The sequence below is a fragment of the Onychostoma macrolepis genome, chromosome 12, assembly GCF_012432095.1.
Source record: "Onychostoma macrolepis isolate SWU-2019 chromosome 12, ASM1243209v1, whole genome shotgun sequence".
NCBI lineage: Eukaryota > Metazoa > Chordata > Actinopteri > Cypriniformes > Cyprinidae > Onychostoma > Onychostoma macrolepis.
Window position 1 is genome coordinate 22,962,443 of NC_081166.1, and position 17,894 is coordinate 22,980,336.

At 37.3% G+C, this 17,894-nt stretch overlaps 2 protein-coding genes across 2 annotated transcripts in view; both read left to right on the forward strand.

Moving 5' to 3' along the window:
• The first annotated feature begins 6,202 nt into the window (after positions 1-6,202).
• Positions 6,203-7,845, forward strand: LOC131551378 (uncharacterized). Its single transcript, XM_058794308.1, has 2 exons — positions 6,203-7,027; positions 7,152-7,845. The coding sequence occupies exons 1-2, from the start codon at positions 6,985-6,987 to the stop codon at positions 7,655-7,657; spliced, it is 549 nt and encodes a 182-aa protein (XP_058650291.1). The 5' UTR covers positions 6,203-6,984; the 3' UTR covers positions 7,658-7,845.
• A 5,461-nt stretch (positions 7,846-13,306) lies between these two features.
• Positions 13,307-17,894, forward strand: part of htra1b (HtrA serine peptidase 1b) — a 34,010-nt gene continuing 29,422 nt past the window's right edge. Inside the window, exon 1 of the mRNA XM_058794377.1 lies at positions 13,307-13,895. Within this exon, the coding sequence (XP_058650360.1) occupies positions 13,436-13,895 (460 nt within the window). The 5' untranslated portion in view covers positions 13,307-13,435. The remainder of the gene's footprint in view (positions 13,896-17,894) is intronic.

Below are 17,894 nucleotides of genomic sequence, written 5' to 3' on the forward strand. Positions count from 1 at the left end.
AACATAAAACAAAAGGCAGCCTAATGCAGTTTAAAATGTTATTTACTGAAGCAAAAAATAATAATAATAATAAGTTGTCTAAAACCAACTGGGTCTGTGTAAAATTCCAGAAATTATGAGGAAGGAGATTAAATCATATCAGTCTGGATTGGGTTACAAAGCTATTTCAAAGGTTCTTGGACTTAACAAAGAACCACAGCGAGAGGCATTATCTCCAAATGGAGAAAAAAAAAAAAAAAAACAGCACATAGTAGTGAACCTTCACAGATTGGCCGACCTTCTTAAATATCTCCAAAAGCACATTGACGGCTCATCCAGGAAGTCACAAAAGACCCAAAGACAGCATCGCAGTAACTGCAGCCTCTCTTGCATCCACAATCCAAAAGATACTGGCCAAAAATGACATCCATGGAAGAGTGATGAGGAAAATAACACTGCTAACCCACAAAAACACTGAAGCTCGTCTGAATCTGATGATGAAAAACATACCTTGATGATCCTCAAACTTTTTGGGAGAACATTTTGTAGACTGATTAGTCAAAATTAGAACTGTTTGGCCATAAAATTGTGTGGGGTGGTGTGGGGGTATATTTAAATCTGTATTTATTGATCAACCCCCACTTAATTCAATAATTTGTCATTAAACATCCAAATAGCAATAACATTAAATTGCAGATAGAACAAAAGAGCATGCTTGCATCCTTCTAACTTAAGATTTTGTTACTAAAACTAAGAGAAAACGTACTCTTATTAGTTTTGTGAACAAGTTTTAAGCAAAAACTCCTAGCTAGGAACCCTTTTGAGAACTACGAGTGAAAAAAATAAAATAAATAAAAATCTTTGTGAAAACAGCTCCTGATCTTCAGGTTTGTGCAGCCTTCTTGTGATGTTCATATAGTGCCCTCTGCTGGTTTGCTCCTATTACCATATTGTTTCTTGTTAACTACAGAAAATGCTTTGCATGTCACATAGAAATAGGAAACACTACATTAGAAATGTATCACCGCTATACATTATAAAGGACTTTCTTATATGATTATTTTGTTCATCTTTCAGCGTGTTTTTGCCGAGGTAAATCCATTTTTCCGATCCGAGTTCATTGTGAAATTAAAAGAGTGGGTTTGACTATGTAACTGATAAATGGTGGAAGTTTCTTAGATTAATACTATTACATAAATGCTGGCAAAAGAGCTCATGTGTGCCTGTATTGAATAAATCCCCTCTTAATATTAGTCATAGGAAGGCTTTGGCTATTGCTAAGGTTCTGGCTGAATTTTGGGTTGTTCATTGGGCCAACACATGGGTAGAACCCAGTTCTGCAGCCCTAACACTGTGATGACACAAAAGATTTATGTGCTGTGGAAGGGGCTAATATTTCCATTGTCAAATAAAGTATACTTTAGCATACTTAAAAAAAAAAAAAAAAAAAAATGAAGCTACAACAGAGTTAAAATGCTTAAGTGTGAACAATGTACTTAACTTAACTGCACGTTATTTGCAATTTACTTATATGAATTAATTACATTTTATATATAATTTCATAATTACTTCTATTGTCTTTGAAACATTTAAAGTGTACTGCTGAATGACAAACATGTATGTAATGTTAAAAATAAATATTATATATTTAAAATGTACTTTTAAGTAATACTTTTAATTTGACATTTTTAGAAAGTGCACTTTTTTTAAATTGTACTTAAGTGTGTTCAGAAACTCTCATAAAAGTGTCTGCTTAAGTACACTTAAGTGGCTTTTTATTTCAATAATATATTATTTGCAAGTACAGTTTTTTTTTTTTATGTATATACTTATAGGATTAGAAGAATGCCATAAATCAGCGCTGCCAAGTCCGCGGTTTTCCCGCGGAATTGGGCTACTTTTTAATGTCCGCGGGTTGAAGCGACCCTAAAAACATGATGTTTAGCCCCTAAAATGCGAATTTTACCAGGGAACCCCACCAGAAAACGCGTATTTTACCCTCCTGAAAGCGATTTTTACCGGGGGATACCCCTCGAAATGCGATTGGGCTAGTTTCGGGCTAGTTTTGAGTAGCAGTTGGGCGGGTTTTGTTGTGAAAACCTGGCAACCCTGCAGTAAGTATACATTTCATACAATTAAGTGCACGTCTTTTTCACAAGGGTTATGTTATTTGTTCAAAACAGAATTCTATCATTATTTACTCATCCTCACCTGGTGTCTCAAAAGGCATTTGCTGTTGAACGTCTTCTGCTCAAGCAATGCCAGGTTTTAATACGCAGAACAGATGCCTCATAGTTGTAAAATTTGGTATTACGGGAATAAAAAGCTAATATTGTTTAGCTCCTGTATGATACATTGCTTGTGTTTTTCCTCATTTGTATTGTAAGACGCCTGGGATACAGGCATCTGCTTAGTCATTGCTTCTTGGTCTTGGAATCCAACACTGCACATTTTGGATGTGTCCTTTATTTAACACACCCGATTTATATCATCAGATCCTCCAAAACCACTGTGCAAAATATTTCAGAAAGGGGAGATTTGGAATGAACTATTTCTTTAATATCTTTATATGTGAAGAGTTCAGATGCAAAAACCTCTAAGTGCTATCTGAAATTTTCATCTAAAACTTGCTTATGTTTAGGTTCAGTAATGTTACTCTAATGGCAATGTATAGGTCCTTTTCTATGCAATTAAAGTGAAATAACTGAACATAAATATAGGAACCTGATAAAAAGTGCTCATTTTAGAAGAATATACAACTCTTCATGTCTTTATAAAGCACATCATTTCACAGTGCAATTTTTCTTTATGACTCAAAAGAGGTAGGCTATACGCGCAATCATTTGTTTAACACTCTAGCAGTGCCAGCGTCTTGACAAAAGAGTGATAGTCATCTTAGAACAACTGCAACTAAGGGAGTTACTACAGTTCAGTTTAGAAAGTATAAATGATGTATCAGGATCTCGCTGAACCTTGACTTCATCACTAATTCTCACAGCTCATTCAAAGGTCTGCATCATAAAACACAGCTGGTTATGGATAATCGGACCACCAGTGCATTGTAGTAAAAAGAGGACAGGCAATTCACGTATTGGTCCTGTGATTAAAATAAAAAAGAAAGAAATCTGTTCCAAAATCGAGAGATTTGACTCACAGTTGGTTCCAGCAGAAATAAGTATTAGCATGTTGCTAAGCTAATAACATCCACCACAAACAAACAGCGGTTAAAACAGTGCATTTTAAATATGGAGTCAAAGTCAATATTCAATATCACTCTCTTCATTACTCCATTTGCCATCTTGGCTTGAGCATTGTGGAAAATTTGAAATGGAACAGAGCTATAGGCCTATTAGACATATGGAATATAACTATTTAAATTACATTTTCAGTTTCAACAGATTAACTTTTCATTGCCTGTGACCCGGGAGACAACCAGCGGTTTGAGGATCGAATGGATGAATATTTTCATAGCCTAACAAAAATTTACCATGGTTTTATAATAAAAGGGCAGTAACCATGTTTTTTTTGTTTGTTTTTGGCGTATTTATTACCATTTGTATAATCACAGTTTTAACACCATTACCTTGATTAAACTATAGTTAGTGTAGCAAAAATGTATGGTTACCATGGTTTATCTATGTTTTTTGGTTTTATTTATGGTAAACCCATGGGGAATTTTTGTTAGGGTATTTCCATTTCAAGGACTGGTTTATTCCATTGTTTGTTCTAAACAGTTTTACAGTCACACATACATTATGTTTCTAGCGTGTTTTGCTAGCATGTTTTATAGGATTCTAGCATATTTTAGCTACCTCGTTTCATTGTGTTGCTATAATGTTTCTTCTAATTTTTCCACATTGCATGTTTTAGCCTGTTGCTAATGCATTGCTACTACATTTTAGCACATGACTAGAATGTTTTAGCATAAAACTAGACTAGCTACTGATAAACAGCCTAAATATATTGTTGTATAATAGTTATTAAGCCCGGTCACAATTTGCACTTGAATATTTCTACGGACACTGTGGTTGTAATATGTCACCATACTCAGCATTGTCTTTTTTTTTTTTTTAATAATTCATTATTGTACATCCAAAATGTAAAAATATAGCCTACTCTACTGCCAATTTAAAGTTTGCATTATTTTATAATCGTATCAGTCTACTAATGGTCTTCACAGAGAGTTAACTAAATTTGAACTTTGGAAATTAGTTAGGAATGAATTTCGCATGAGCTTGTTTTCCACATTTTCGTGCAAGTTTGAAACAGAAATTCTGTAAGTCTGGTCAGTTAGAGTTTGGTGGTCAAAGCTTGAAAGCTCTAGCCCACATTAATTGAATGAAATTAATTATATAGTAAATCAGTATGTTTTATGAAAGGCATTTCTAAAAATAAATATATACATATACAGTGTATATATATATACAGTATATATATATATATATATACACAGTGAGGAAAATAAGTATTTGAACACCCTGCTATTTTGCAAGTTCTCCCACTTAGAAATCATGGAGGGGTCTGAAATTGTCATCGTAGGTGCATGTCCACTGTGAGAGACATAATCTAAAAAAAAAATCCAGAAATCACAATGTATGATTTTTAACTATTTATTTGTATGATACAGCTGCAAATAAGTATTTGAACACCTGAGAAAATCAATGTTAATATTTGGTACAGTAGCCTTTGTTTGCAATTACAGAGGTCAAACGCTTCCTGTAGTTTTTCACCAGGTTTGCACACACTGCAGGAGGGATTTTGGCCCACCTCCACACAGATCTTCTCTAGATCAGTCAGGTTTCTGGCCTGTCGCTGAGAAACACGGAGTTTGAGCTCCTCCAAAGATTCTCTATTGGGTTTAGGTCTGAGACTGGCTAGGCCACGCCAGAACCTTGATATGCTTCTTACAGAGCCACTCCTTGGTTATCCTGGCTGTGTGCTTCGGGTCATTGTCATGTTGGAAGACCCAGCCTCGACCCATCTTCAATGCTCTAACTGAGGGAAGGAGGTTGTTCCCCAAAATCTCGCAATACATGGCCCCGGTCATCCTCTCCTTAATACAGTGCAGTCGCCTGTCCCATGTGCAGAAAAACACCCCAAAGATGATGCTACCACCCCATGCTTCACAGTAGGGATGGTGTTCTTGGATGGTACTCATCATTCTTCTTCCTCCAAACACGTTTAGTGGAATTATGACCAAAAGTTCTATTTTGGTCTCATCTGACCACATGACTTTCTCCCATGACTCCTCTGGATCATCCAAATGGTCATTGGCAAACTTAAGTCGGGCCTGGACATGTGCTGGTTTAAGCAGGGGAACCTTCCGTGCCATGCATGATTTCAAACCATGACGCCTTAGTGTATTACCAACAGTAACCTTGGAAACGGTGGTCCCAGCTCTTTTCAGGTCATTGACCAGCTCCTCCCGTAGTTCTGGGCTGATTTCTCACCTTTCTTAGGATCATTGAGACCCCACGAGGTGAGATCTTGCATGGAGCCCCAGTCCGAGGGAGATTGACAGTCATGTTTAGCTTCTTCCATTTTCTAATGATTGCTCCAACAGTGGACCTTTTTTCACCAAGCTGCTTGGCAATTTCCCGTAGCCCTTTCCAGCCTTGTGGAGGTGTACAATTTTGTCTCTAGTGTCTTTGGACAGCTCTTTGGTCTTGGCCATGTTAGTAGTTGGATTCTTACTGATTGTATGGGGTGGACAGGTGTCTTTATGCAGCTAACGACCTCAAACAGGTGCATCTAATTTAGGATAATAAATGGAGTGGAGGTGGACATTTTAAAGGCAGACTAACAGGTCTTTGAGGGTCAGAATTCTAGCTGATAGACAGGTGTTCAAATACTTATTTGCAGCTGTATCATACAAATAAATAGTTAAAAATCATACATTGTGATTTCTGGATTTTTTTTAGATTATGTCTCTCACAGTGGACATGCACCTACGATGACAATTTCAGACCCTCCATGATTTCTAAGTGGGAGAACTTGCAAAATAGCAGGGTGTTCAAATACTTATTTTCCTCACTGTATATATATATATATATATTATTATTATTTTTATTTATTTTTTATTTTTTTTCACTTCTGTCCTTGTTTGACTTGAAATTGATTAATTTTAGTACTAAAACATAACAAAAGCAAACGATGTGCCATAATTAAAAGTTGCTTGAGTGAAATATATGCTCTCTGATGTGAAAGTGTGACTCACTTGTCCTGGGGATTGTTTCAGGAAACTCTGGGAGGAGGTAGGCTAGCTTTCCCGGAACACTGCTCTCTATCTGACATGAGCCCAGCTTGATACTCTCACATCATGAAGTGGGAAGGAATAGTGAACAGCCTGATGAACGGTTGCAGGGAATATGTACTCAGTTACAGCACTGAAACACGCCATGGCCATGCAAAACAGCACGTCAAACACATCTGCATTAAGCTATAGTTTTGTGCACCGTATGATTCATTTTACTGCTATTTTTTATCTTATCCTGCACACAGTGTGTGTGAGAGAGTCCACAGATGTCCAGATGTTTGAGTCAGTGTGTTTATGTGTGTAACATTGCCAACTTCTTACTCAGCTCTTTATGATAAAAGTGTTGAAGAACTAGCACTTTGGGATGGATCAACACAATGTGCAGCTGTGATTCTGTCACGTGTTTTGAGTTCCTGTTTGCCCTTATTTGGTAGTTGCTTTGCTCATTAGTTAATCCTCGTTATAGTTCATTAGCTTCCACCTGTGTTTGTTAATTATCCCTTTAGTCCCTCGTTTGGTTAGCATTTATAGCCCTGCCTTTCCCCTGTTTCTTTGTCCTGTGTCATGTTGTTTTATGTGGTTGTATTTCTTGATTTTCCCATGTGGATTTATTAAAGACTTTATTTGTTTATTTGCCTCCTTTGAGCTCCCTGCTCCAGCAACCTGTGACAGAAGACAGGACCTAAAGATGACTGCACCTGAGCACGTGTTGTGGGGTTTGCGGCAGGGTGGTCAGAGGTTGGAGCGATATGTGGAGGGTTTTCTCGAGCTCTCTAACCAACACCGCTCTAGGTGCGTGCTTCCAGCTGGGGTTGGATGACGAGATGATACATTGCGATCCTCCCGTCGGTGATTTTCCCCTGATCAAGCTAATTTATCTCATCCTTTTCCTTAATGGTTCTGTCTTGTCATCCAGCCCCCGCTGGAACACGCCGCGACTCCCCAGATCACCTCATGCCGAGAACCTCCACATACTGCACTAATGGCTCGGACCGCCTGCCCTGCCCCAAATATCCCAGAGTTATCCAAAGCTCTACCCTCGTCCTCAATTCAGAAACGCCATCCGCGGGGAAGTCAAGCCTGCCGTCCGCGGCTCACTCTAGCCCTCCAGTGTGGGCTCCAGCCCCAGAGCTCGCTCCAGTGTCGGCTCCGGCCCCAGAGCTCCTGGATATGGTGCTACCCCCGGAGTTCTCGGCACCTATCCTCACTCCAGTGCGCCCTCCAGTGCCCGCTCCTCCAGAATGCCCTCCAGAGCGCCCCCCAGAATTCCTGGAGGGGGGCTATATGCCCGTGGCTATGGTGGAGGATCCACCGTGGCCGCCCGACTGCCCTAATCCACTGTGGCCTCCGGAAAGGCCCGATGGAACTATTACGGGCTTGGGACGCGCCTTCCGGGAGGGGGGCGAACTGTCACGTGTTTGAGTTCCTGTTTGCCCTTATTTGGTAGTTCCTGTGCTCATTAGTTAATCCTCGTTATAGTTCATTAGTTTCCACCTGTGTTTGTTAATTATCCCTTTAGTCCCTCGTTTGGTTAGCATTTATAGCCCTGCCTTTCCCCTGTTTCTTTGTCCTGTCTCATGTTGTTTTATGTGGTTGTATTTCTTGATTTTTTTCCCATGTGGATTTATTAAAGACTTTATTTGTTTGAGATCTGCCTCCTTCCCACTCCTTTGAGCTCCCTGCTCCAGCAACCCGTGACAGATACGTCCTGGAGACTCAAAGGAAGTAGCGTGTATCTGCACCTGTTTTTCTCTACTTATTAACCTCAAACTCTGTTTTTGTGTGTTTTGTGTGCATCTCTCAGACTGAATCAGTGTCTTTTCAATGATAAAACAATATTACCTACGTTTGTAACCTTTTTTTTTAATAGAAAGTAATTACTTTTATTCAGCACGGATACATTAAATTTACCAAAAGTGACAGTAAAGTCATTTATAATGTTACAAACAATATATCTTTTACCAAACAAATGCTGTTCTTATTCATCAAAGAATAAAAAAAAAGTGTTATGGTTTCCACAAAACTATTGAGCAACACAACCATTTTCAACATCTATGAAAATAAGAAATGTTTGCTAAGCATCAAATCAGCATATTAGAATGATTTCTGAAGGATCATTGTAAGGTCTGTTTTGGGTTCTGTTTCATTTATTTTGAAGTTTAGTCACGGTTCCTGGTTGTTTCATGCTTCCCTTTCCCTCATGTCTTCATGCTATTGGTTCCCTTGTACATTGTGTCGTGTTCTCATTGGTTGCTTTAGTCATGTGTCTTGTCTCCCATTGGTTTGTTCATGTCATGTGACCCTCATTGTTTGTTATAAGTAGCCATGTCATCGCCTTTGTTCCTTGTCGTGTATTAATGTTGTAACCTGCTATTGGTGAGTCTAGGCCGTTCATACCATGCCAAGTCTGTCTCTGGTCAAGTACGTCTTTGTTTGGATTTTGTTTGTATCTTGGATTTCACATTTGTGAATAAACTGCACTTGGGTTCTTCACTTATGCTCGCCTTCAGTGGACTCCTTACAATCATGTGACACTGAAGACTGGAATAATGGCTTCTGGTTTCCATTACAGGCATAGAAAACAGCTATTTTAAGTTGCAATAATATTTCACAATATTACTGCTTTATTGTATTTTTGATCAAATAAATGGTGAACCTGAGATACAGCATCTCCCCTAAGCTCACCATGTAACTCATCTAGAAACCTTTTGTGCTACAAACGTAAAAAGATACAATATGCTTTTGACTTCCTCAGTGATTAGACTTAGGCCTTTGCCTGGTAGATGATAAAGCAGCCTAAAAATCCAGTGAACCTACACTATAAAGTAACCTCAGTAAGAAGTTGTTGCACTGAGCACTAAAAAGCACTGACTTCATTACAATGCAAGTCAACATTATCAAACAGGTCATACATTGCAAAATGGTGAACTAGTATACATATTTTATGTTGTTTTTAAATGTTTTGGCACTCCCTGTCAAAGCATGATTGCTAAATAGATGTAGCTGTGCTGTAATGTTCCGTGAAAAGTGTGTTTCTGGAATTGATACAATCAGATGATATCATCATATCATTCCCACCCCGATCTCCTTAGTACACCCTTAGTGAGCTTATGCTGGTAACAATAACTTCAACAAACACAGGCTTTCACAGGAATGGTGCCACCCACCAATAAGAACGATCTGCAAGAAATATCCTGAACGTAAAGAGCCAAGTATGTTTTAGTATGTGTATATTCAAACCAAACTCTCCACCTTATTTTTCAATGTGGAAGTAAGTTAGGCTATTTCCTGTGAATGTGCAAGACTTCCATAAATAATGAGAAGAATTACAAAGTGCGGTAAATGGTAAAATGCGACAAATGTTTATTATGCTAATAAATTAAATTAAGATGATGGCAAATTGTAATATTAAACAGCATAACAGACTGTTTTTGCATCGCTAAGATAACAAAGTGGCTAATATCAGAAGGCTTGCACATTCAATTTAAAAAATAGCAACACAGTCTGTTACATTAAAAATAACATGGAGCACTTTATGAAGAAAATGTGAGTGATGTTCCTCGAAATGGGGAGTTAAGCTGCAGGATCAGAAGTTAACAGGGACTTGCACAACATTCCACCAAAATTAATAAACATAGGGTCTAAAGAACAACCCTTAATAGACCTTAAGTAGCCACGCCCCCCCTATTAACCCTGCGCTTGTTGTCTTCTGTTTGTATTTCAACAGTGAAGGCTTCGAACATTACAATGAACATAATAACCTTTGTTAACGCATCAATAAGTAAATCCACTTCACCAGCTTATTACTCTTCAATAGTGACGCTGTAGTAGAGCTACCGCAAAAACTCAAGATGGCTGCACACTTGTTTCTCTGACATAAGGTCTATAAGTTTATATTTATAGCTTATGATGTTGTTATTTAAAGCATTATCACATGAGCTGTTTTTCCTGAATATCAGCATGATTCCAAATCCGAGTTGATTAGGTTGAGAGTGACCCATTCATAAAAATGCTTCTTTCCTGAATTAATCAGATCATTTTGAAAAAATCGGTTGAGAGACTGATTCAATGACTCTGTCATTAAGACTGACTAGCTGCCACCTACTGACGGTTTTCATTTCATTTTTAAAATGACTCATTTCATTTTCTATAATTCTATCATTTCTATATAGTTCAGTAAGAAGGCATTTCAGCCATAGATTTCTCCTTCTTTTGTAAAATTGAGATGAGCTGAGCTTGATCAAGAGAGACTTTTAGAGTTACAGAGTTCAGTTCTGGAGAATGTAATGCAAAACTCTAAACAAAACATTACAAATCATTAAGTCTTAGCAAATGTAATAGCCTTAGCAAATTCCATTAATCAGACACATTTGAGTCATATTCATTTAATATTTTGGCCATGTGAAAAAGTCATGGCTTTAAATTCCAGAATACTGAGATATTTGTGAGGCACAAATATTGAGAAAAGCAACATGTTGCCTAGGATCAGTGAGCATAAGGAGATCTACTCCCATAATGCTGGAGCAACTCCCTTCAGAGAGCTGCATGGGAGGACAGCTTGGACCCGCAACTCTGTGACAAGCTCATCTAAAAATTCTTCAAGTACTACTCTCTGACCACAATGCTGAACACAAGTTCATGAGCTTGGATCAATGTTTGGCTTTTGGATATACTTTTTAATAGGGCTGTGGTATTAATCGCATGCGATTGTCATGCGCATCTCGTCAGTAAAGCCGGTTTCGTGATTAGCAGTAAATCGCCATCACCTGCTTTCAGATGATTAACTGCGGCAGTTAATACACAGAGCCATAGTTCACTGACAAGCTAGGCAATATCGCGTTCATAATAGAAGACGAATCGCCTTAAATGACTTGATTAGTTGAATCAGATGTGTTTAGTTATGGTTGAATCTAAACTGTGCAGGGCTGTGGCCCTCCAGGAACTGAGTTTGACACCCCTGCCTTAAAGTGAAAGTGAAGCAGTCAGTGAAGTTTACATTATTTAGTAAAGTGATTTCCACTTTGATTAAAAAATATATAACACACATGATTAATGTAACCATTTTAATGAAAAAAGGAGCAAGGGCGCCGCCATCTTGCAGTACCACAGCTTGTAACGTCACGGGGTTGGTTCGCTCCGATGGCCAGTATAGTAATATAAGCATTTCTTTACATTTTGAACACACGAATGTTATTTTAACACACAAATAATTTGGTTTTCACCATAGTTTGGATGAATATTCAACATCAAACTGGCTATATGCTAAGTTTTATCGTGGTATCCCAAACATTGTTTTCATAATGCGAGGTGCAACTTGATGTAAACAAACAACGCTTCATACAGTTATTCAGACCATTCAGACATATGCATTACATTGACTGGTTCACCAGTTGTATGTATCATATTTTAGTTCACCTGCGAATAATTAGCTTTCCTGCTGTTAACAGGCCATAGTGTTTAACTAATCACCTATCTGACTTGGGTAAAGTTGGTTTTATATTCGCACATTCAGACTTCTGCATTCAATTACTTTGTTAACTGGACATTCAGCGGACATTCGCAAGTAAATATGACATTAAAACAATACTTGCTCATTTTGATCGATTGTGAAAAAAATGTGATAGGTTGACAATGATGTCACTAATTAGAATTCGCAAAAAATAACTTTATTGCACATATAATTAGAAAGTTATTGAACGCAGAAATGTGTGAATGTTGTGAATGTGCCAATATAAAACCAACTTTACCCAAATACCTATATGAACGATCGGGCCAGTGCTGCTTCCTCAAAGTTTATCATTCTCACGTGTTTTAAGCCTTGTCAGTTTAAATATTGAAGTGTTTTAAGCCATATTTATATTTATATGTTTAATGACTTTGTGAATTGAGTTTAATGAGTGTGATGAGTTTAAGACTTTTTCTAATAAATATCTCTGCTGTTTCTCTACATTCACGTTAATTCATTGTCTTTTCCACCACCACCCTGTCATTTCCATCACCACACATTTTTTTAAAATATTTTAAAAGTTCTCACCACACATTAAAAATGGAGCCACAATTAATGAGATCATGCTCTACTTAATATAAAAATTCAAGTTATTTATTTTCTAATAAGCTCTTACCCAAACCAATATTAAATTTCAGAGTGTGAGGTGTACAGTTCAGCATTTGGTCCTTAGGGCAGTTAATTTATCTCATTGACAAATGTATAATTATTTTACATTGTGGAAAAACTTGTAAAACTAGTTACAAAACTGATCTTAGACAATTCTTGAGTGGCATAAGTTATTCTATATTTAAATAACAGCTGTATAATGAGCTGTGGTGGAAATGACATTTGTTCATTGCAGGTCGGAAAAATGTAAAATATTAACAACTTCTCTTGTAATCTAAGTTTGTCCTCTTACAGACCTTAAAACTAGACAAATTATTTAAACTTATGAGACTGTGTTACGTGACCTTTGAACAAGTTTTTTTTATTCAACTTCACAAGGCTAAAAGTGCCCCTAGTCGAAGAAACGCCCATATATATTTATATATTTAATAAAAAATAAAAATTATATATATATATATATATATATATATATATATCTTTTCTTTTTTTTTAAATTAAAATGGAAGTTATTTTCCTAAATAATGTGAACTTGACTGACTGCTTCATTTCCACTGTAAAGAGTCTACATGATTTAACCCATAACAAAAATCGTTTTGATAATATAAATTGATGTATTTATTTGATTCAGGGATGTTAAACTTACCTTAAAATATACTTTAAAGCAAAGTTTGATCTATCTATCTATCTATCTATCTATCTATCTATCTATCTATCTATCTATCTATCTATCTATTTGCATAGTGTTTTTTTTCTGGCATTTTATGTATGTGTCTCAACAGGTGTATGGTATTTGTTAGCACAATATTTAAACACATGCTTGAGGCGTGGCCTCCTTGTTTACCATTGAGCCCCGTCCCACCCACATCGTTGACGTCATAGACATCCATCCAATCAGCGTTGCTGTTTATACTCCCTAAGCTTTATAAAGTCTGTCACTGAAGCGCAAGACACGGGCATTTGACAGCACAACAAACTCTCTCAAGTTTACGTGCATTATATTTTTATTTGTCCGGTGACGTATTCCTCAACTTAGTTACTTGAAGATATTCTACTTGAAAAGTTTATTATTACAGATTGATATTAAAATGCATCTGTGGTTTCTCTGCGCGTCTGTTATTCTGGTGCCTCTGCTCTGCGATGCGCGTATCTCTAAGCGTTATGTGATCGGCTGTCCGGAGCGCTGCGATAAGAGTCTGTGTCCGCCCATACCGGCCGACTGTCTGGCCGGAGACATCCTGGACCAGTGCGACTGCTGCCCGGTGTGTGCGGCCGGCGAGGGTGAGCCCTGCGGCGGTACAGGGAAACTGGGAGACCCGGAGTGTGGAGAGGTTCTGGAGTGCGCTGTGTCTGAGGGGGTCGGAACAACAACTACCGTGAGGAGGAGAGGAAAGACCGGCGTGTGCGTGTGTAAGAGCCCCGAGCCCGTCTGCGGCAGTGATGGGGTGTCCTACAGGGACATCTGCGAACTCAAGAGAGTCAGTAACCGGGCACTAAAACTCCAGCAACCACCCATCATCTTCATCCAGAGAGGAGCCTGCGGGAAAGGTAAGACTGGCTCCAAACCTAGTGTGCTATCAACACTCTTTAAAATCATAGTTCTTTATTGGCATCTATGGTTCCATGAAGAACCTTCATAGTGAAGAAAAAAAAAAAAGTTTATTTATTTTACTTATTTATTTTTTTTAATGTTCTTTGGGGAACCAAAAATTCCAAACCTAAGCTGTCTACAACATTTTAGAGCATCATTATGTCACAACATAGCTTATAACTAATTATAACTAATTCAGACCTAAGCTTGATCTGTCAACATTGTGAATTTCACTCCTAAAAACAGCTTCATTCTTGGGGTTATTTATGACTTTTAAAAGAAAAAAAGTTCTTCAGATCAGCATACTGATTTCTGGGTTCTTCAAAGTTCCAATATTTAGACAATTCTAAAAGAACAAGAGAATAAAAAGTTATTTTTTTAAGTGCACAATATATTACAGTGGGTTATATTTGGTTTAATGATGCAGCGATTTAGTCTGCTGAAAAAGCCAAATGTCCAAGAGCAACTCAGACAAAAAATATCAAATTCACTCCAATAAGTACAATTTAACAATGTCTCACATACCCTGCTTCTTTTTATCCAAACATACCCTCTCTTATAATGCTTCAATATTTTCTTTATGAGCTATCCGATCTCTTATAATATGCTAATAAATTAAATAACATTGACGGTTGACATTTCCTCTGTGAAAATGATTGAATTTTACATTCCCCTAATCAAAAAATTCAAATGTTGGCAGAATGCTCAGGATCTGATATTGCGTGATTTAAACTGGCTCCTTTTCAAGACAGTAAACACAGAAGCTTATTAGATGTTGCCAGTCCGTCTGCAACTCCATTACCGGGATTTATGCTTGGCACTGGAAACAAACTGGAAAAAGGTGCAAAAACAAATCACAGCAGATAACCACATGCCTGCACCCTTCCCTGCAAGAGGAGTCAGCTGTAGTTCATCCAGATTCTCTTGGAATTGCAAGAGGAAAAGTAGATTCCAAAAAAGTTTGAGTTTCAAGAGAAACAGTGTGGTCTCCATAAATCCAGTGCATCAAAGGGTTCGGGCCCATCAGGAGGTGTTCATTAAATGAAATAAAGATATTTCAATCACTAAATATTTCAAAAAAGGCGTTCTCACACATATTGTTATCCACAATCAAAGAAAAATGTAACCAAACGCAGCATTTTAAGCATCCAAATGGTAGCCAACAACGTTATACTATCATCATCTAAAACCATTTTAGTTCGTTTCTAAAGGCTCTGATGCATACAATCCATTCTGAGCTTGTGAAAAGTGCCATGTTAGTTTGAAATCAAGCAGAAAAATGGAAAATTAGATCTTTGACTGCACAATTGGACCAGCCTCTCTGAAATTTTAATTGGTCAATGGTTGAAACTAGTGTTTCAACAGACAGCACTATGTTTTGATACAGATCTATGAAACATTTTTGTTCTTCTGAACACACTGAACAAAACTCATCCGATGTGATTAATTAGGTGTTACCAGACCTTTATGTCACTGGACATAATGATTTCCAAATCAAGCCTGGCGTTGTCTGCACAAATCTACGTAACCTGGCTTTCTGCGTATTCCCTTTGGCTCATTAAGCTATCACCTCACTCCTGTTCCGGTCACTGTTGGACTGGCCAAAAATAGCATTATACAGCTAGAGTGTTTGTGCACCCAAGTTCTGCTGAAAAGTTAATCTGAGATATACAGCCAAAACTCTGTTTCTACTCAGTCAAAGCTATTACAGCAAGACATCTCCCATCACATGATGTAATCTACATCTGGTGTTCTTGAGGCTGGACATTATCTAAGAAACCTATTCTCTGAGGATCCAGATCTAGGTCAAATTTTACAGTCTTGGAGCTGTTTTTCCTTACCCACATTTTCAGGAGATCTTCAGCTTTATGGACACATTTGGCCTTGTGGACTTTTCACACTCTCACTAGGTTATTTTGTTCATTAATAATGTTTTTTTTTTTTTAAATGAACAAACATAATTTTTCACACATCAAAATTATTATTTTGTTTGATATTATTCTGTGGTGGAAATTACGTTTTAAATATGTTTGGTATTAAAGTAAATGAAGATGACATTCAAAAAAAATAAATAAATAAATTGTTCATGGTTTTTATATAAGAAAAGGAAAATGTTAAAATTTTAACAACAACAACAACAAAAACTTCTGGGACATAAGTGCACGTAGTTGAAGAAACTCCCTTATATGTTGTCAACGCCCCTGTGATGAGAGGTCCAGGGGTCTTGCCCAAACACTTACATTGTTGTACGCCCCAAATGATCCATGAAGGGCACATATGTGATATCATGTTTTGAAATTCCCCAAACTGAAAAAATAGGGCATTTGGCTTTAATTGCTCACAGACATCAGTTTATGAGTTAATTGGTGATTTACTGTGCAAGAGAATCAGTGGTGTAGATTTTCAACGACTACAGATTTTACTGCAGAAATGACAGCATAAAGAGTGTCTGTCTCAAACATAAGCTGAAGAAGTAAGGGTGTTACTGTATGCTGCAGTAAAGCCAACACACACTCTCTTTGGTTTGCCCCAAGTGCTGAGTTTGCATCAGAGGAGGAAATGCATACCGCAAGCCAATCTCAGCCGGTGGCATGCAGAGTAAAAGAACTGTAAGGGAAGTTTAAGAATCTTATGTCGACACCGCAGTTCTGAGTTCAGGCAAAATGCCACTGATGTGGAAAAATCATCAGGGAGGGCAGGTATGCTTTAGGCAGTGACTGGGACTACTGAGCCAAGATTTTAAACTTATGGTTGCCAGATATTACATGACTAATGGATATAATTTTGATCACTTTACAGTAAATTGAATGCCGAAAGTTTAAGACTCTTAAAGATTTTTATTATTTATTGTGATAGGACAGTGTAGAGGAGACAGGAAGGGATTGTGAAAGGTCCTCAAACCTGGATTCGAACTCGGGACGCATGTAACACAACACACACTGCTGAAAAGGCTATCGGCACCGACTAAGTATAAGACTCTTAGTATGCTTATGTTAATAGTTAGTGATTTGAATTGTAAGTAAAGTTTGGCATGTGACTCATCCCACATGTTCATAATACAAACCTGAAAGATACCTCAAATCACTTTTTTTGGGGGAGAGGTGCACGTTTCTAAAAGATTGGATGGTTAAAGCGTTTTTGGATGATAAAATGAGAGAGAAAAAAATCCTTAGATTTGTTTTTGTAAAAAATAAAATAAAATACAATAAAAAAATAATAATAAATGAGTAATTCATAAAATTAATAATTCCAAAGTGGTTATTTAGTCTTAGCATCCTAGTAGGCTCATATTTGTAACGTATAAGATATACTTTAAAAAAATGTTTCACTTACAGTCATTGTGTTTAACATAGTGCTCTTGAAAGAGGAAAAATCATGTGGCTACACTAATGCTACTGTTGGTAAGAAAACGTCTTTCTGTTTAAGTCAATAGGATGTGACCTACTAATAGCACACAAACGACATTACGTCACAACTGTCTCTAAGTCTATTTGCAAGCCTTCCTAGCTGGCAAAGCCAGCGATGACACAATGTACTGTAGTTCACATGAGGCTAATGACATCTGTTTGCATTACGACAGTTTTCCCATTCATAAAAAGAACTGGCCCAGATTTCACCTGGAATATCTTAATTTCCACATGATTCATAACCTTCTAGCTGTAATACAAAACAATTTCAAACACATTTTTTTGTCTGGTGGCCATGATATACTAATCCTAATATGACAAACAATACATAGCAACATAACTAAATTTAACTAAAGAGCTGAATGCGATTAGTTTCTATATTTAGACTAAACATTTGTGTCAGGATACTAGATCTTTGTTCACAACAAGACAACAGGACAAATTTGTAAGGATAATAATGTCATATCAGCCTTTTGCATAATTTACAAACATACAAATTGCACTTTGCATACTAACGCTATTATCCAACATTAGCAAAACTACAGGTGC